We start from the raw sequence: 22538 nt of genomic DNA on the forward strand, positions 1-22538 counted from the left end.
TTAAGAAAAACTTTTTTTTTTAACAACATGAAACTTTGTAAAAAAATATTTTCAAAAACATTGATACTTTTTGAAATAATAAGTGGTTCATGATAAAAAAATCACCCTGTATACTTTTTGGATTATCAACTAACAATTCATTTACTTAATTACTAACATTTTCATGAGTATTACCAAAAGTCATACAAGTAGTACAAAATATACAAGTAGTACCAAAAAAAAATCCCCCTAGCTACGCCCCTGGACTCAGTGTCTTAAAGTATTTGAGATTTGAGTAAAAGTATTCAAATACTTTTTTCCGTATTGAATACTTTTTAAAATACTTTTATTTTTGAAGCATTTAACGGTATTTTAACTACATTTTTTTACTATTGAATACTTTTTTTTTTATTCTTTTAATTCTTTATTCATTGTCAAATAATAGTAATATTTAATATGCGCGAATAATAATGTTCTAAAACAATATGACGTAATTTCAGTAAAAACAATCAAATTGCAGTATATCATTCATTCCAAAAAATGCAATGATGAAAAATTATGATTGCTTTACTACTAATCAAACTTTTAGACAGTTACATTAGTTCATCAATTATTTTGATATGCATATAATTTGCTAATTTATTTTTTTCGAACTATTTCAATTTAATCTGATTTAATTTTTTCGTCAATGCTAAATAAAAATATATCTAAACAAAATAATTCAGATACTATATTATGCACTATTGTTGCTAAGAAATTATTTATCATTTTATAATAACATAACAATTTATTACAGTTTATTTTATTATAACTTATGTCTTAATATTTAATTTTATGTATATCTTAATATTTTATTTTGCTGAAGATTATAGTGCTATAATCCTGCTTGTTTGATTAAAATAATACCTATATGTAACATGTTGATGCTAGATGATCAAAAGCGACAAAATGATCTGGTAGAATTTCTTGGACAGTTCAGTGAATCGCAAAACGAAATTAAAACAAAAAGGGTGCCAAAAAAATTGGAGAACAGATGTGCATGTTCAAAAAAGCATTTTAAAAAATGGGAAAATTCATTGAAATTAAAGTATATTGCGAAATTGGCAATTCCAAAACCAGTTCGTCTTAGGCCTTGGCCAAATCCAGAGTTGGAAGCAGTTTTGCCATTACCAGTGATTAAGGCCACATTAACTGGTAAAATCCCAAATAGAATATACAAATTAGCTGTTCCAAAAATCCGACCTAAGGTATCAATAGATTTAGTTTATCAAAAGTTATCATCAAACAATGCCGTGAATAAATATAGGAAATCTAATGATAAGCTAAAAACTCGAGAAAGAATTCTAGAACTTGCAAAACCAAAACCTAAAATTAGGCATGTACACGCTAGATGTCTAAAATCTGAACATCCGGAAAGACTTTATAGTAAATTTAATAAATCTTCGATAAATAACAATTCAGATGATTGGATTAAACATCAGAAGTGGCTTAAGAAGAATGCAGCACCTAAAAGAATATTTAGAAGATTACCTGAGGTAAAAAGACGATCAAAAATGACAAAATCACAAACAGATATAATGTTGAATAGACTGTCTACAGTACCAAAACTTAAACGATTTGTTAAAAAAATGATTATTAGAACAACTGAACCAAGACCATTTGGTCAAATAACACCTATGGGTCTAGACTGGGTTCAGCGGTTATCGGTACCAAGAAAGTTATCCTCGGAAACACAATTGAATTTGGATTATGATCCCGGTTTCATTCCTAAATCTGCCTTAAACGCAATATTGACGCCACGTATAAAAGAATTAGCTGAACCAAAATTTAATATAAAAAAAGTCAACACAGAGTTTAAAGAAAATGCATTCAAAATATCACCTACTGCGTTGAAATATAAAGCCAGTAAACGCATAAAAAAATTGGCAATGCCACGTGTATATTCATAACTCATTTTTCTAAATATGAATGAGCCAAAATTATTATCTGGTTCTTTTTAATTAAATGTATACAATCAAACTTTTGTTCAATTTTATTTAATTAAGTACTGAATATTTATAGAGTAAGAAATACAGTCGACGGTTCGGTACTACAGGTGATGTAGGTACATAATTTACTCAGTAGTGGTGACAAATGGGTGTTGGCTGACTGGTTTCGATGAAAACTGGTCGCCGCCAACTGTGTTTCTTAAGGTACGGTTAAGTTAACCGTCCAATTCTGTATCTGTATTCAGTATCGTTGTGGTTTTCGTGCAGTAAGTGAGGGCTAGTGTTTTCAAGTTAAATTTTACATTTATTATGAGTATGAATACAATTATTAACAATAATAAAATAATGTTACTTCTTCTCGAGAAAGAGCAGGATGATTTATTAATCACAACACAATCAGCAGAAAGAGAAAAAGTTGATACACTTTTTCTTAATAGGAAAACTGAATGATAATTTTAAATTTTAATAAATAGACATTTAATACGAAATGAAACAAAATTTCACGAGTTTTTTTGTGTTAATAAAAACCAATTTGATTTCTTGTTGTCACTTGTCGAGGTACAATTAGTAAAACTGCCTAGCAACCGAGTGAAGAAACCAATAACAGCCGAAACTATGAAAAATTGGCATTGACATTAGCTGGCCATAGACGCTCGGATTTTTTGACGGAATTGGTTCTGGGTGGATTAAATCCTCCAAAAAGTCGTCTTGTGTTTGGTGTTTGAAGGATTCAGTTCTTGTAATTAAAAAATCCAGCTGAGTTAGTCCTACGGATCAAGTCTCTCGGTTATCCATTAATTAAAGGAATCTAGGAAAAAAAAGCGACGGAAAAAAGCAATGAAAAAAAAGCAAAAGAAAAAAAAGCAAAAGGAACAAAAAGCAAATGAAATAAAAGCACAAAGAAAAAAAGCAAATGAAAAAAATATAAACTAATAATTTAAAATTTAACTAAAAATATAAAACTAAATGCATATTGCATCAATATTGCGTCAATATAAAACATAAATAATGTATCATAATATAATTTATAATATAAGCCATTTAATTAATTCACTAGTTTCATAGTATAACGTATACATATGACCATCAAGACAAATTTTTAAATTTTTTTTGTTAGATTTAATTATTTCCATTGTTTCTGGTAAAATAAGAGAACAGTCGAGAACACAGCATAACAAGGCGTACTAACATATTATAGCAAAATTCCAATATAATATTATTGTTGATATTTTATCAATTATTGAAAACCCGAAAACCTAAATTACCTATTTATCCATAAAGTCCTTGAATCATTATAAGATAAGTTTGAAATATGATTTTGACATTTTTATTATAGTCCCACATATATAGGAGGTATTTAATCGCAAATAATCTCTTGATTAGTAGCTCGTGGTTTCGAGTCGGTTGTCGGGGAAAGCCGCACGAGTTTCGACGAGCATCCACAATTTATAAAGGAAGACAGGCTTTAACACAATAATAATAAATCACAATTACATATCCAAGGTTTTAATTAAATTGTTTTTAAATAGGCTTCTACTACATATTATACTTAAAGGCGGAACCTTTTTTAAATAGTTTGCTAGTACCAAATGATTTTAAAAAATAATCATTAGGCTTCTCACTGATTAAATAAAGTTAGTTGAGTTTTTAAATATTTTTGAAAAAACAAAAATGGGTCTTGCTTTTTTTCCTTTTGTTTTTTTTTTCATTTGCTTTTTTTTCCTTTTGCTTTTTTTTCACTGCTTTTTTTTCCGTTGCTTTTTTTCAATTGCCTTTTTTACCCATTACCAATTAAAGAGACTGTGTCCGGCATTCCGGCGGGCCTTGATATTTTATTATCATAAATTATCATCTGTTCGCTTATCAATATTTTTATATCAATGATATTTTTCCCGCATTATTTTATTGTCGGCCAGGTTATCATTTATTCACTTTCATTTACCTAAAATATATTTTCATTTTCCTTAATACCTATTACCTACTTGATTACTTGAATGTAAAATTGTTCAGTGTTAATGTTAACTTCTTTATTAATTGTTTAAATTATTTATGTTTTTAAAACAGTTATTGTATTATCGCATAGATTTTTTCTCAAACACAATGGAATGGAATAGGGCTATAACAAAAAACTTCATTGAGCTATAATAGAGAAAAATCTTGTTTATGGAAGATTTCTTCTGAAGAATACAGAAATAAAAATTTAAAACAAGTAGCATACAATGAACTGGTTGAATATTTAAAAAGCAATGGAATGGCCGATATGACTATAAAAGAAGTGAAATCGAAAATACAAAACATCAGGTGTATGGTGAGGAAAGAAAGCAGCAAAGTTAAGACATCTAAAAGAAGTGAAAATGGCAGGATATGATGTTTATAAGCCCACATTATGTTAAGAGATTGAATATAGTATCATGTTATTAATTAAATATTTTGTCAGATATGATTTTTATCATAAAAATCAATTAATTTAAGCTTTAAAAAATATTAATTGTACAGTCCTAATTTGAAGTATATTTTGTTTTAAAAAAAATAAACCAAGTTACATATTAATATTAGTAATGATTAGTGAATGTGATAGTTACTCACCCTTTTGTATAGTTCTATCTATATTATATTACATTTATTTTCTATTCTATTTTTATTTGACATGGGTACCTACTAATTTTTACATAGGTAATGTGAAAATTATGTAAATATATTTTCCAGGTATTATGACCTTTTAGCATTTACAAATGACATGGATCCATTTTCATCGATTGATAATATAACTTCTATTAATGATGAAGAAGATGAAGAAGACAATTGCGACAACAGTCATGAAGAGGATAGGGATAAATCTGGGATGAATCAATTTTCAGCGAATGGAAATATAAACAAAGTTAGTATTTATGATATATTATTTTTAAAATATTTATGAGGATATAATTATTGGTTTAATAGATTTTCTTTTCAATATACAAACTACTTGCACCTAGGTATATGATATTTTTAATATACACTTAATTACTTATTGAACAAAAAATATATCTTATATTATTTATGATTTGGTTAATGAATTAATTAAGATTAATAATTTATATAAATTAATACTCAGTGTGACTCAGTATTAATACTAATCAAATTTTCAATAAAAATACATAATATAATATAAGTATACAACAATGTTATTTAAAATCACAAGTTACCATTAGTATACATTTATCGTGTCCGAAATACACAGAATTTTTTATATTGTTATGTGTTATATTATTATTATTTATGTAATAACTTATATTATATTTTATAGTTATTTTAAGTAGGAATAGTCATAATTTCAAACTAAATATTATTTTTAATTTTCAATTTTTAGACCTTTAAAACCATACCAATGATCCAAAAAAAACAAAGAGACAAAAATGGATGATAATATGTGTAGTTTTATGAAAAAATGCACTGAAGCTTTAAATAACACTAAAGATGGCAAATCAGATGAATTTGATGCTGTAGGTATTAACATTGCAGACAAATACATGCGGATCTCTTAATTAAAAAAATATGTACCAAAGGCCTCCTAGGGCAGTTAAATGAGAATAATTATTTTGATATTATTAGCATAGAGAAGGCCCAACAGATATCTCACGCAAACTCAAATAGCTCAAACTATCCCCAAATATATTATACGTCACTTAATAATCAAACTTGTGAGGAAAGTACATTATTTACTCAAAATATTGAATCATCTTTAGGACTTCAAAATTATTACAATCATTTGGACCTAAACAATGATGATGAATGAATACAATTTATATAAATACTAGTTAGTAGTTTATATTTTAATACTGCATTTTAATACATGCAGTGATTTGTAAAACTAAAAGACTAAAAACAGCAGGAAGGTGTCATTCAGATAATATTTTGTATTACATTTTTAAATTTTATTATGTTTATTCTTGTTATTAATATTTTGTTCGTTATTAATTATAATGCTAATCTGCACTGATTTGAAAAATAGAAGACTAAAAACGCCAAGAAGATGTCATTCATATAATATTTTGTATTACATTTTTAAATTTTATTATATTTTTATTGTTATTAATATTTTTTCGTTATTAATTATAATGTTAAAATGCTGTGATTTTCAATCACACTTAATTAAAACACCAAGATGGTATTATTTTGAAGATCCGTTATAGATTTTTTTATTATATATTTATAAGGTTATAATACATAAAAAGTTACATACAAATAAAAAAGTTTAAAATTGATTATTTCGATTTGTTATCAATATTACTTAAATTATTATTATTAAAGAAATTAAATGTAAACATTTTATTTACTGTCAATATCCTGCAGTTAAATATAATTTACAACCTTACCTGCATATACGAGTCTCTTAACACTTCATAGATAACACGACAAGTTTCAGGAATAATATATCCAAGAGTTTGTGCTGCTATGTAGTCAATGTTTAAAATAAATTAAAAATAAAATAGTAAATACACCCATATTAACAACATTTGACATTAATATAGATATTTATATTCGAACAGACAGTTTAAAGTCAGGGATAGGATGTTGTATTTTTCAGGATGATAAACCTTTTGCTTATGCTTTGCAAAGCCTTAATGATCATAAATGCCAATGGGCATAAGTGGAAAAATAATTGTATGCGATAGTGAATGCATGTGAATGATTTCATGAGTATATGTATGGTAAAAAAGTAATTATATAGTAACTAATCATAAGCCTTTAATTTCAGTAATGACCAAGAGTTGAATAAAATTAAAAATAATGGACTGAGAAGAATGAAGACAAGATTATCAATTTATAATTTAGATGTAAAGCATATTCCAGGTCGTAAAATGGTTGTGGCTAACTATTTATCGAGAGATTATAATTATAGAAACAAAAAAAACTGATGATGGAAGTATGGATGATGTAGTAGGTACATTCTATTGAATTGAAACGAATAGAGCTTAGTGAAGATAAACTTAAAAATTTTCAAAAAAGTACAATAAATAATGAAATCCTTAATGAAGCATTTTAATAACTCATAGTAGTATATCTGAAGTGCAACACCATGCAAATAGCATTTTCCAAAGACAAAAAGAAAGTTCTAGTAAACAATTATCTACAATAAATTCATTTTTTGTTACCAAAAATACATAGGAAGTCTACAAATTGATTTTGCAGAAGTTTGTAAAATTGTTCATTATATAAAACATAACTTATCTTATTATTCTCTAGATTATGATTTTAAGTTGCTTCAAAAAACATTTTTCAATTCAAATATAGCCAGAAAAATATCTTGTGGTCGTACTAAAGCTGGAGCTATACTACAAAATTTACTTGTGCGAAAGTAGAAGAAATTATAGTTAACGCCTTACAGAATATTTATTACTTTTCAGTTGCTACAGATACATCTAATAAAAGAAATAAAGAAATGTATCCAATTGTAATTCAATAATTTTGTCTGCAAACTGGATGTCAAATAAAATTATTAGATTTTTTTGAACAAGTCTGCGAAACTGCTGATGGTATAAGTAATTCGATTCTACCAACTTTGAAAAAACATAACATTAATATGTCAAAAGTATCAGTATTTAGTGCCAATAACACAAATTCTAATCTCGGGTTTTCTAAATCAGCATTTATTCTTATACAATCACATAAGAATATTTTTAAGTGGGGTTGTTTAGCACACGTAGTGCACAATACTTTTCGAAAAGCTTTAGATGGTCTCGATTTTGATTTAGAGGCTTTAGTACTGAAAATAAATGCACATTTTTCCGTATATGCACCCAGACGCGAAGATTTAAAAGAATTTGTTTTGTATGTTGAGTTAGAATGGCAAGAATTAGTTAAACATTGTCCTACTAGGTGGTTGTCAATTGGCCCAGCGATTCAAAAAATGTTCAAGGGTTTCTACTATGAACTTCTAAATTTCCAGCTTTACATAGGAGCTTAGAATATTTTGTAGTGGTTTAGAAACAAATTTGCTAAATTGAATAGTTGTATATCTACCACCATTGTCACTAAACAAAACTCAGAATTTACAAAACAATCCAGACATCTTTTTAGAATATTATATCAATCATTTATATTTCTTAAAATAAGTTTTACTTAGGTACCTTTTTTAGAATGTGTAGAAGATGGATAAACAAAATCAATTTCAGTTATATTGCTCGTATTTTTCAATACAGCACGATCATAATCAGTTATACTAATATTTGATTCTTTAAAAAAAATTGCTATACCTAAATTATATGTGGTTAAAAAATAATAATAATTTATGATAGGTAATATTAAAAATTCCTTTTTATTATTTTCAGAAATTAACAATTGTGCTTGTGATTGGGTTGCTTGCGCTAGAATAATTGAATCGCTTTTAAATAGCTTTCAGGGTAGTAGCTTTTTAAAAAACTGAAAACTGAAAATGCGCTAAATCCAATCTCTTTTTTAATTTCTACTTTTCACATTATATCTTCAATTAAAGCAGAATCTGATAAATGCTTATCTATAAGCAATTTATTCTTAAACTCCTTAGTATCGCTTTCACAACTTGCACTTAAAGAAAATGTAAGCTATTTTTTTGAGTATTATCCTCGTAAACGATCAGTCGTAAAATCATCTTCTAAAAGGAAATATCTTTTAAGTTTGTGGCCACATCAACCTTAACTTGTAAAATTTCAAAAAAACTTGGATATAACACCCGAAAAGCAATGCCTATATTATTATAATTAATATATACCTATATCTGGTGGTGTACCTCAGGGTTCTAAGCTTGGTCCCATTCTATTTAACATCTACGTATATGATATCCCTCAGTCTCCTCGTATGAATGAGGAATTTAACATTACCTAACCTAACCTAACCTAGCCCTTTTTGCAGACGATACTACAATATTCACCGAATCACGAAACAATTAAGCAATTACCACAAATCTGTAAGTACATCTTGATACAATATCTTATTGGTGTAATAAATGGCGTATCCAAATAAATGCGTCAAAAAGCACAGGTGTTATTTTAAGTCTTCGTCCTTACCACCCCCTATACCATTAACATTTAACAATGTTAATATACCTTGGAACTCGTCAGTAAAGTACCTCGGCTTGACATTGGATAAACGGCTAACATGGCAGCCCCATATCTCATCCAAACTTCAACAGGTATATCAGCGCCTTTCTATGTTATACCCTATTCTCAATAAAAAAATCTACAATACAGAAAATATGCTCTCTTCTAATATTTAAACAAATTCTACGTACCACTAAGGCCGGTGACACACATGAGAAATTTGTTTCGTAAAATTTGTTTCTTACAATTAATCGCACGAAACATTTCATGGTCAATACACACAGAACAAATTTGTTTCATAAATATATTTTCACCTACCCACCAGTTAGTTCACATAGCTCATTTTAGTTGGTCTAAAGATGTCGTCCGATGATGACATTATTGTTCTATGGTGGTTAAATCGAAAGAAGAAGATGATCAAAAAAAAAAGACGATACTGGGTGCATCCTGTGAACCTAATTAATTTAAAACTTAGTGTTACTACTGTTGCAAACGAATTAAATCAACATCCTGACAAATTTAAATAATTCTATAGAATGAATCTCACAAATTTTCAACCAATAGTGAACTTGGTTGGGCCATCAATTAAAAAATAAGAAACATACTGAAGAGAACCAATTGGAGTAGAAGAACGATTATTGATAACATTAACGTAATTATATAATAATATTTTATTCAAACGAAAATTAGAAATAGAAAAAATGAAAATGAACAAAAAAATTTAAAAATAACTTTTTTAAATTATAAACATAGTAACAAAAAAACTTTTATTCCAACTTCAAATTATCCTTTTCAATATAACATATTATATAACTGTATGTACATTTTATGTATAATAATACCTATGTATATTTTATATACTCTAATAAGTAACTACATGTAATAATAATAGTAACTAAAAAAAAGAAAAAAGAAATACATTTATCTGATTAACTTAAAAAAAAAATAAAATTCTTTATATTGGTTAAACATTATTAATGTTGGAGGGATTGTTTGCCACTCATTGCACGCATACTGGCTATCTTCAGTATACCAATTTACCATGAGTATTTGCTCTGTTGCCGAATTCGATGATTTGTTTTGGCTTTGTAAAGAAGAAGGAGTAGTTGAAATACTTCGAGCTTCATCTATTGGAGATAATATTTCATCTATCGTTTTACTAACTTTTGTTCTAAAACGCCTCATTTGACGATCATTCATTAACTCTAAATCCGGTAATAGACTTAAAAGAAATAATTTTTTTGGATTTTCTTCAGCTTTATGTTGTCCTTTTTTTTAAATGTATTCCATAACACATTTGTCAACTTCATCAGTATTAGAAGTGTTTTTCTTCTTTTTTACTAACGAATCAGTTCTAGGCTGTGGAATATTTAAATCATTATCTTCATCTATACCATCACCAACTCCTTCTAAATTCTATTCTGATTGTATGCTGTCCTCTTCATCATCATTTTGCTGCTCTGGAGATGGCAGTGGTGGTAAATGGCTCGGTAGGTCATGATGGTTTTTTGCATTAACATACGGTCTTATAAAATCCATTTCTTTTATCATATTTTGAGTTTTTTGAGTAACAAAATTATGATAATTCAGTGATGCATTTGTAACTACAACAACAACAAATCACTAATCTGTGATAACATAGCATAAAAATAGAATAATTGTTAATCGTATTCCAACAGTAGTCCATCAAATTGATAATTAACATATCAGCTGTGTACATACCACGATTGATATACCTTTAATATATATTCGAAACCGTGGTTTTGACTACAGAATATTATAATATACATCAGCTACCAAGTATCAAATATTCAAATAGTAAATACGGAGATACTGTCTTACTGGAGCCCTAGACAAAGCATCTACATGACAGTGACATGATTCCCAGTTCGATATTTGATCGTAAAATCATATTCTTGCAACACATCGTGCCAGCGGGCTACTTGTGCGTTCGTCGCCTTGAATGAATTCAGATACACAAGCGCCTGGCAGTCTGTGTAAACCACAAATTGCAATCCAAAGAGGAATTGACGTAACTTACTCATCGCCCACACCACGCACATCAATTCCAACTTGCTGGAATGGTACTTGGATTCAGAATCACTGGTTTTCTTTCTTATACAATAAACAAACTTAAGCGAATCGCCAGTTTTCTTGGACTGCAACAGCATAGCGCCAAGTCCTAACGAGCTGGCATCAGTATGCAGTTCGGTGACTTCCGCATTTGGATCAAACATAGTAAGAACTGGTGGCTCTGCCAACCGGTCCTTCAGCACACGGAAAACACTATCCTGCTCGTCGCTCCACAAAAAATCCGCGTTCTTCTTGGTCAACCGCGTAAGTGGTTCTGCTATGATCGCGTATCCTTCCACAAACTTGCGGAAGAAACTGGTAAGCCCCAAAAACCGTTTCAATGACGTCACGTCGACCGGAGTAGGGAAGTCCGATATCGCACGTGTTTTCAGTTCACCTGGCTGTATCAAACCGCCGCCAATAACAAATCCTAGAAATTCAATCTGTTTGGCATCGAAGGCACACTTCGATGGTTTGAGAGTCAGACACGCACTCCTCAACCGATCAAACACCAACCTCAGCTTGGACAACATATCGTCCCAGTCAACAGCGTCTATGACCATATCGTCCAAGTAGTTTCGTACAATTTTCTCATGTAATGGACCCAACACACGTCGCATCAATCGGGTAAACTCTGCTACGGCTCCAGACAGGCCAAACGGCATGCGAGTAAACTGACCGGTGGTGTCTTCAGTTATGAATGCTGTTTTCGCGGCCGCCTCGTCCATTAATGGTATTGGCAGATGACCACTGGCTAAATCCAACTGTGCGAACAACTTGTTGTTCCCCAACGAATGTAGTTGCTCATTCATATCCGGCAATGGAAAGTGTTGCCGGAGGGTCTGCTTGTTAAGGCGTCTGTAATTGACGCCGAGTCTATGCTTGCCAGCGCTTTGTTTGAGAAGCAATACCGGGCTGGCGTAGGGTGATCGAGTTTCGGCCACCAATCCACAGCGCTTCCGATCACTTACAATCCTCTCTATTTCGGCCCTGTCAGCCGCCGTCGTTTTATAGGGCTTGCACATAACCGGTTTGCTACCAGTTACCTCCAAAATATCCATCGAAGTCAAAGGGGTACCCCTGGCTGTATGCCAAGTTCCTCCAAACTAGTGGCAAAACAGTCCCGATATTCATTGACCAAGTCGGTCAGAATCGACCTTTCGCAGCACTCGCATCTCCGTCCACGAACTTAAACTCACTCAAATCAAGTGGCGCACGCTCTAGTTCACCTTCTGTGCTCACCACATGCAAGCTGTCAAATTCGTTACCCAACGTAACAACGGTAGCGTCAACTAGTTTGTTCACAGCGTTTGCTTCCGCGAGTACTAATTGACTTCCAGATTTATAACACGATACCGAAGGTGAATCTAACCAGTTCCTTCCTATAATGGCATCGGGTCCTTGAACGTCGTCAGGTACGATTAGCGTAACTACCGGTCCGGCGTTAACTACATCGATAACTATTTCGATCACTGCCTCCCCGACAGTCTCGAGGGCAGGCACAATGGTGCTGCCAATACCATACAGCGGTTTCACAAATGGTCGGACGCTTACACCGCACTTAATTGCCTGCGTTGACTTGAACAAAGTGAAATGACTACCTGTATCCAATAGTGCTACAAACTCACAGTTGTTCACAACTCCGACCTTCTGGTACGGATGTCGTGCTTCCACGTTCTTCTGCTCAGCAGACTTTCTGCTGGGTCGGGCAATTCGTCACCATATGGCCAGCAGCGCCACAGCGGAAACATGTCATTGGTTTCCGTTTCGTTGGGCAGTCACGGGAAAGGTGCCCTACCTTATGACAGTTGAAACAACTGCCGCGCTCGACATCATCAGTCACCTTCTCGGTCACCTTGCTCTCTTGGCTCGACGTAGCGGCAACTGCCTTGTCTCCAACCGGTACTGCGCGCCTCCAAGTCTTTTTATCCTTCAAAAAGTCACCCGCTGACTGATTCCGTTGCCCACTTGTTTTGTTCGAATCTTTGTACTTGACAGGTAGATCCGACTTCAAGTCCGTTTTCCTCAGTGAGTACAGGGTTCTATTTTGCGAATTAATTTTTCGTTGGTTAGGTAAATGATTAAATAACACTTCAGATACTTCGTGGTTATGGATGTTATTCATTCGATTAATTTCTCATGTATTTCCTTCATTATTTATCATTAGATGAATAAATGCTTCACAACCTTGGCGCATAGTTCTGAAATTTATATTTAAGATTATTAAAAAAAAAAAATGTAATAATATATTGTAATTATATTGTATTGTAAATATTGACTATAAATGTTATATGAATAAAATGAATCTATATACTAATATTTAAAATTTAAATACTTACGAGGTATTTCATTGCTCTTGGCAAATCTTTTTTTTTTTTATGGACCCCTCCGTGAATGCACATAAGTTTCACATAATAATATTTTAAATCTTCAGATGTATTTGCCAATCTAGGATACCTCTGTTTTTGTGACGATATAGTCTTGCAGTCTTTAATGAAAAAGTCAACATGGTTTATTTTTTTGAAAACATTTAAAGCTTTTTCAAATTCTGCTTAGCTTTTGAATGTATCATCTATTTGCATCTTAATATGGTGATTATAATTTAAACACTCATTTACACGATTGTTCACCTTTTACTCTATTAAATCCAAATATGTAAAAAAAAAACCACCAACACTACTTTTTGATGAATATAATAACAGTTGTTCATCTTTTACTGTTAAATACAAAAATACATCAAAGACAAAATAACCAGCCATAAAAATAAAGAAAATGTGATATCATCATATGTTCATCAGAACCAGTTCACATTCTTCATAATATAAATAAACTATAGACTATAATTAATGTATAAAAATCAATAATTTAAATTTAGGCGGTATTCGATATCAATTAAATTTATTTAAAACTGATAACTGATAACAGTGATAACGTCGCGCAAAAATTATTATATTCTGTGCAGAAATCACAAGTCCCCACTCATGCACATATCATGTCCGGGGATATAATTTTTACGCATTATATACCCGGTGTCCGGGTCTCTAGCCACAGCCAAAAGAAAACGTATAACAAATTAGACTTAACCCTTTATAGGTCACAGAAAAATTATCGTACGATTTCTACCAAATTTTCAAATTTACTTCTTAACAGATGTAATTTACTGTAAAAAAATCGTAACTTTTTTTGTATTGGTAAAAAATGGGTGGGGAATAATTTGCCACTTAACACCATACTAAAATTTTTTTTATTTTAACTATTTTTATGCAAACAAATGTATATATGACATGCTAAATAGGTATTTAATTGTATTTTAGGATTTATGACACCTGAAGATACAAATCTTCTCAACTGATAAAATAAATTCTTATGATATTATAGTAAACCTTATAATTTATTATAACGATAGAACAAACAAAAAATAATTAATAATGAAAACATAAATAAAAACCTTTGTAGAATTATCTTGATTCACACATTTCAGACTTCACATTATATAAAATTATAATAAAAAATAAATAAAATCAACTTTTCAAAATAAAATTAACTTTCTAAAAAAAAAAAAAAAAAAAAAAAAACAATATTAACTGTAGTATCTAATTGGACAATAAAATCAATAAAATATACTAAGTTATATGGTACTCAGCAAAACAATCTTTGCATAAAACTAGGTTGCAAGTTGCACACATTATATTAGATATTTTGTCATGTTTTTTGGTACTACATCTAAAACAGCGTCTATATGTAACAATTTTAGTTGCAATATGTGATTCAAAGATTGAAATTACTTCCACATTTGATTTTGATCTTTTTTGGGATGGTGATATAGTAGGTCTTTTACGAGATGAATAATTTGATACGAGTTAATTTGCTAATGTAGATCTAAACTCTAAAGGGCTCATATATTTTGTTTTATGACTATTGCAGCTTTTTTTTATACATCAAAAACGAATTTACTATAGATGTATCTAATAAATAATAAAATATTTTTACCCACCAACGGCGTGATTTTTGACTAATACTGTAGGCAGCCATATTGATCAAATTTATCAACACCCCTCATATATCTATTGTAATCTGCAATACTAGATGGACATGAAATTGCTATCTTTTCACCTCTAGAATTTTTTCTGTGTACAATTTATGAGAGGGAAGCATTATGCATACTGCTAATTACAGTTACTGGTTTTGAACCCCTGTCCTTCCATCTACAAACACTGATATCATCACACAGAGCAAATTCAATATCTCCAGGCTTATAAAGTGAATCTTTTTTTATTAAATCTTTTGGGTAATATTTTTTATTTATTCAAAATGTCCCACATGAGAATATATCACTATTTAATAACTTTTTAGCAAGTGGCAAACTAGTAAAAAAATTATCAAAATATATGCAATGAAATTTCATTTCTAACTATTGGGAAAGATTTCAGACTAAAGATTCAACTAAATGTTCTCCTAATCCAAATTCTGTTAAATTATTACTGTTTTTACCAGTATAGATTTCAAAATTAATAAGGTAACCACTTGCAGAGTCAGCTAATGCCCATACTTTGAAACCTCTTTTAATTGGCTTCATCGGCATGTATTGTTTCATCCCTGATCTACCCTTGAAAGCAATCACACTTTCATCAATTGATAAGTGCCTAGAGGGACATTCTAAACTTGAATACATTGTTTGTAAATGACAAATTAATGGTCGAACTTTAAATAATTTATCAAAATCAGGACCTCAAGGGGTCATTTTAGAATTGTCATTTATGTGCAATTTAAATCTTACTAACTTTAAAAACCTTTTTACTGTCATAATACTTGCAACTCTATCACAAAAAAAGTTTTTATCATTAGACCAATAATGACGAATGCTTGGTAATGAATGGAAACCCATAATTATAAGTATCCCAATGAATGCTTTAATTTTTTCAGGAGTTGTATCTAACAAATTATTACTTTGTTCAGCATAAAGATATGATTCTCTAACATTTAAATCAATAAAAGGAGAAAATATTTTTTCCCAAATGTTTAATGGAGTTAATTGAATAATATTATCACTAATAGGACTTTTCATTTGGAAAGTTGATTTTGAAAAATTTTCAGGTTGTTTACCAATTTTGGTAAAATTAAATGTATTAGTGTTAGAATCTTTTCTCAATTCATTGCCTCATAATTAATAGTAAATCCTACATTTGAAATATTTCTTTCATTCAAATCAGTATAACTATTATCAGCATCGTCATCACTAAAATTAATATTAATTTCATTTAATACAGGACATAATCTTTGTCTTTATCCGTATCATCTGCATCTGACTCAGAATTTGAACCCCATTCATCTGTAATATAAGTTTTAAATTATGTACACGTATGACATATATATGTAAAAACTAAAGATTCATACTTAACACATCTGAAGCTGTCTCAACAATTTTGAATAAGCTTCGTCTAGTTCTAGAATTACAACCACTTGAAGATGGTTTATCTTGATCAGAAATACTGGCATTCACTAAGAAAAAATATAACAGTTTATGAACATATTCACAACTTTTATCATTATATTTTAAAAGTACACTTTTATTGATTTTATAAATTATTAATTTTATTATTATTATAAATATATATTTACATAAAACAAATAAATATACAATAAATATATTACAATTTATTTATAAAACATAATAAAATTAATAAAATATGTAAAAATATTTTCACATTGATTAGTTGTTTGAATATTTGATCTTGTTCTTTTGCCTAAAGACATGTGAAAATAATAATATTTCATAAAAATAGCATCTGCCTAGTGCAGTTTTAGATTCACAATTTGATATTGAAAATTCTATATATTATTACCTGAGGATGTTATTTGTCGAATTATTGGTGTAATATCATCAGCATCAGAATCTCCACCAATGTCTGAATCTATTGCCATATCATCTGTTGTATTAAATAACTCATATTATAATATATCATGATCCTTAAGTTTGTAATCCATCTGCAATTAATGTAAAAATTAAATTAATTATTCATTAAAAATTCACAATAAAGTGAAAATATTAAGTTTGTGGTGTATATATACACTTACTGTGTATATATATATTGATTCCTTAAGAATTATTTGTTAAATTGATACATACTTTGAGTTCCTAACAGCAATCAATCTTCTGTTGTAGTCGTTTTAGTTTGAGTAAAAATAAATTAGTATGAAAAATGTGTCACGAAAAATTAAAAATTATAGTACTTGAAGTATGATATGATATTTCATTATCATACTAAAATAAAGAACAAAAACTAAGCTATTTAATCATACTGATTACAGATAAATTGAACAATTTTATCAACAATAAATTTCAATTGAAATTAAATTATGAATAACTCTTGGAATAATGAGATACCGCGAGTGTGCAGTGGAAAAATATTTCCCACCTGGAACGTTTTATTTCAATAACTCATTACTAGATTGCGCTAGGGTAAAAATACCTATATAATAATAAAAACAGAAAATTATGAACATTCGTTTGATATAAGTGGGAAATTATTTCCCTACGATCACAAGCTACAGTATTTTTTTTTCTAAGGTGGGAAATAATTTCCCTCTATCCTATAAGGGGTTAAGTCAACGTTAAACGCACGATTCAAATCCCACAATTCAAGTGATATAGAAAATCGGTTATTACTTATCAGTGTTCTGTGCTACAACACGCATGGCAAAACACACAAACCATGAAAGAAAAGATAATTTTTTTGGTGAGTAGGATAGAAGATACGTTTTTTATATTGCTGTCTTTTTTCTTTATTCGGGAACGCTGCCCGCTATGTAACTAGTATCCACAGGGCCTATCCATTATGTATTATCTATGAACAAAACCCACATGTCGCAACTGGAAAATTTCACATTATAAATGGAAAAAATGACCTCGAAGGCTCGTGGGATGAGTTAGTTCTACACCTCAATAATCTTTGAAATCGTGGTGGAATGGAAAAAAATATAAAATCCTGGAAAGAGGTAAGGAAAATACATTTTAAAATATTAAACTTAACACCGTGGGCTTTCCTTTTATCTTTATTTGGTGATTTTTTCGTGAATGAAGAGTTATACCACTGCTTTTTTAATATACTAGGTACTATCGTACCTATCGTTATAAGCCAAAGTTTTTTACATTTACAATTCAAGTCTTGGAAATTATAAAAATATTGTTTTCTAAATTTGTACCAAACTGTTAAGTGTCAATTAATATCTAAAAAATAATTAATGAAGGACTTCATTAATTATTGTGAAAACCTACAGTTTAAATTATTTTACTTTTATTAATAATGTTTTTGTTAACATTTAAGTGTAATACAAACTCAAAATTTAATAATATAAATATATAGGTATTTTATTATATTATATATTTATTTGGTTATAATAAATTGGGACTTTAAAAAAAAAAATAATCTTTTGTACCCGCTCGATTTTTGGTATTTTTAATATATAACGCAAATCACACCTCTAGAACAATACTGCCAAGAACAAGACATTATACAATGCAAGAACTCCACCTCATTTTTCATTTAGCCTCTAAAAAGAAGTGTCAGTATTGAATTATTAAATTAATTCAATACTTTCTTACTTTGAATTGTGGGGTTTTTTTCATAAATAAAATCTAATTGGTACTGTGTGAAATGTTGAGTGCGAAACTGCAATGTTTGGGTTGTGGCAGTATTACATTTTATACATTGTTATATTGTAGCCACAATATGAAATGCAATACTACTATATTTTAGTATATGGCTGTCTTAAAATCAATTTTTGTATGCAATACAGCCACATCCCAAAATATGGTAGTCTTGCATTTACTTAAAATATTGTAAAAAGCCACAAGCTTAACTTTTTTGGATTAAGATAGTATCTCATAATATTCGAAAAAGTTATATTGTAAAGTATCTTTGCAAGTATCTAAATTTTAGTTTCAAACACTTAGATAAAAAACTCTTTCACATATCTTAGACTTCAAATCACTTTTTCTCAAAACTAACAATTTTGAGCTGTGACAGTCTTCTACGAAAGGTGCAAAATATCAATAATTATATAAATTTGCATTATAAAATGAATGTAAAAAATGTTGAAGGGGATTCGTTTGTTTTATCTTCATATTATTTTTAGTCTTGGAGAGATTTGAAGACCAAGGTCTCAAAAAAGGCATCAGTGTTAAGAAACTCAAGAAGACAGACCGGAAATAAACGATTATAAATTATAAATTTAATAATTTATTATTATAATTTATTAATTTAAATATAATTATAAATTCAATTCAACGAATTGACTGAGATGGACAGTAAAGTTTTAGGTATAGTAGGTGTTCGAGCATGCTGCAGCCACTGCGTTGCCATTGGCACCCCTGAACACCGGCACTAGCAGCCCTACATCATTGCTGTCGTCCGACCTGATAAGCACTTCTGTTTTGTTCGGCGAAGCGACCGTGTGTGTGTCAGCTCGTTGTTGTGGTATCTATATTCCATATTTTTTTGGCGTCGTTTGCCATTTTTTGCGCCGTGTGCATCGTTCGTCGTGTCGCCATATTGTTCACGGTGACCGTGTCGACGTGTGTGGAAAGAAGTCCCATTGCGGTCCTTTATTGCTTTCCCGTGTATCCGTCTGGGTTACGGCGATTCTTTGTGTCCAGTGTGCCACGTGGTGTGTCTCGTCACCATCAAGTACTGCGTCGTCTGTCGTGCCGCCATTTTGCCCATTACCACCGGTCTGCGTTGTTGCATCAAGTCAACGTGTGCAAGCGGCGTCCTGTGTGTTGTGCCGAACAGCCAATTCAGTGGCTGATTCGTGGGTTGTAACTGGTGGTGCAGGTCGTAAATATTGTTTCGGTCTTTTATATTATTAGTAATAACTAACCTTATCAACCGGCAATAAGTTGTTGCACACTGTTACGTGCATATTAGCATTCATATATTATAATGTATATATATATAGTTATATTTTAATCGCCGTATATTGTATATTCAATTTAACAAAGTATTTTAATTATTATAATTTGCAAATTACGATACAATCGGCAGTTTTTTTCCTTTTCATTGTTAACCCAACACAATATCATCCTTTATGATCCAAGCACTCTAGCCTAGTCATTTTCCGTTTAGCAAAGTAGTTAAAATTATATATATAATTTTATCTTTATACAGTGTCAAGGTAACAACCGTAAATAAGGATTGACTTGATCCAACAGTAGGGTTTGATTATGTTGAGGGGACGGTATGTTCAGATTCATCGCCAGAAGAACTGGTTAGTAATTTTATTTTTATTTATTATTATTTTATCTATCTCCAGCCCTTATGTATTGTTTTTATTAGAATAATGATGTTGAACATTTGGTAAACGATGATATTAATATATTGAATATAGTACCTACTTCACTAACCATAAGGCCAAACCATGATGAACATAATATGAATGGCTTGTTATTCAATTTCAACCAATTAATCAAAAACTACAAAACCCATTCAAAAATATAATGTTTTTGATATTTATTATGCATTAATGAATGTTTTTAATACTTCTAAAATATAACCCAGATGCAAATGACTTAAATTCATATACTGTGGAAATCTTAGACAACATTCTGGAGGTATCACAACAGATGTCACCGACTTGTGAGTCAGTGCCACAGATCGCAGTACCTACCTGACTTTTGCACTTCATTTACACCAGACAATTCATTGACCACACAACCTCTATTGTCAACTATTACTACTGTCACTAATTCCAAAAATAAAAAATGTGGTAAGTAATTTAAAATTACTCAGAAAGAACCATTTATCTAATAGTATTAATTACAATTTTTTATAATAGATGTCAAACTTAACACACAATTTTCTAATTTGCGTGAAATATTCACTAATCTTGTCAAAACAAGCAACCAAAAAATTGAGGTTTGTTTTCCAATATCTCTTACTTTTACTATAATATACCTAATCATCCTTAAATGCTTTTTTAGCTGTTGACAAATTCCTTAAGCATGATAGCTGAAAGCAACATACAAATGGCTGCTGCAATCACTAAAATAGCTGAAAACGACGAAAAAAGACTCTTAGTAGATGAGCAACTTGTAAATTTATTATCTGCTACAATTTCGAAATTAAATTAAATTCTTTTTTATTGTATATTTAGTCAAAAGAAGTGATAATATTAATAAGTATTTTGTTTTATTTAATAATTTTATTCAACACATTACACAAAGCATACAACTATTTTAAGTTTGTTACACATTTTTAAAGATAAATATAAATTTATTTGTTTTGTTATATTCTGTTTAAGCATCACCATCAATGTATCTATGGAACCAATTTTGGAGTATTTGTTTTTGAATTCGCATTGCTACAGCTCTAGGCCCTCCCATCTCTGCTATTTCATCTTCATTTTGTTGAAAATTCCTAATAGCATATTCATCATTGTTTCCATTTTCAACATCTATAGGGGTACGGTAATGGATAAGCATATTATGAAGGACAGCACAAGCGTTTACAATTTTACCAGTCATATCGGGTGCATACATTAATACACGCTGATAGAACAGACATCTCCAAGGATTCTCTCTACAACATTTCTGGTTTTACAGTGTTTCATTGTATATTTGAACTGCCTCGTGCCCTCTCTACAATGTGGCAGTGGAGTCATAAGCCAAGGCTCTAATAGATAGCCAGAATCACCTAGATTACAATTAATACAAGACCAAATGTTCTTAATTTTCATTTGCAAAATAATTACCAATAAGCCAAGTATGGCGTTCACCCTTATTATAATGGAATTCCATGGCACGTCGGATAGGAGAAGTATTTATATTTAGTATTTTTAGTTTAGGGCTAACTACCTGAAAAATGTATTTGTTAAGTAAAATATAAACTATTAAAATATTTATATATACGGCTTGGACATCCAATGAATGATCCCATGATGGTTAACAAAAGCTTCTTCATGGTCTTTGGGGGCTAGAATATTTTTGTAAGTACAATCGATAGTACCAATGGCACCTTCAAACGGCTGTGGTGCATTACAAAATTCTTCACGAGTATCATTTCTTTCTAAATTTGTCATAGGAAATCGTACCCATTGTCTCAAGAAATTATTGTTAATAGCGTCGGTGACAGCATGAAGACATCTACTCACCGATGGCTGACTTACATTTAAATCAAAATGATCACCCGAAGCACGTTTATAGCTACCTTTGGCATAAAAGTAAACTGAAACTAATACCTATACAAGTTAAATAAAAAATTATAATTATAAATATTTTTACTGTGGTTTAATTTTAATTTTATTATTACTAGGTAATGAATGGCGATGATATTGTTGGCATTGAGTGGCATGTACAACATTTAACTGAGCAATATTATGCTAAATGCTTTATTATTACTTAAATTATTATTTAAAAATTATTGAATAAAATTAATTGTAATGG

General features: G+C 30.2%; 1 protein-coding gene and 1 long non-coding RNA gene across 2 annotated transcripts; both read left to right on the top strand.

Moving 5' to 3' along the window:
* The first annotated feature begins 896 nt into the window (after positions 1-896).
* On the top strand, positions 897-1928 carry LOC107168471 (uncharacterized). Its single transcript, XM_015517890.2, has one exon. The coding sequence runs from the start codon at positions 897-899 to the stop codon at positions 1926-1928; it is 1032 nt and encodes a 343-aa protein (XP_015373376.2).
* Positions 1929-3926: 1998 nt separating this feature from the next.
* Positions 3927-7753, top strand: LOC149061916 (uncharacterized). Its single transcript, XR_016189606.1, has 3 exons — positions 3927-4275; positions 4674-4845; positions 5317-7753. It is a non-coding gene; the product is annotated as an uncharacterized LOC149061916 (long non-coding RNA).
* Positions 7754-22538: the final 14785 nt, after the last annotated feature.

Source organism: Diuraphis noxia, unplaced genomic scaffold (genome assembly GCF_037042655.1).
Source record: "Diuraphis noxia isolate RWA-SAM2 unplaced genomic scaffold, SU_Dnox_SAM2 contig0001, whole genome shotgun sequence".
Classification (NCBI taxonomy): domain Eukaryota; kingdom Metazoa; phylum Arthropoda; class Insecta; order Hemiptera; family Aphididae; genus Diuraphis; species Diuraphis noxia.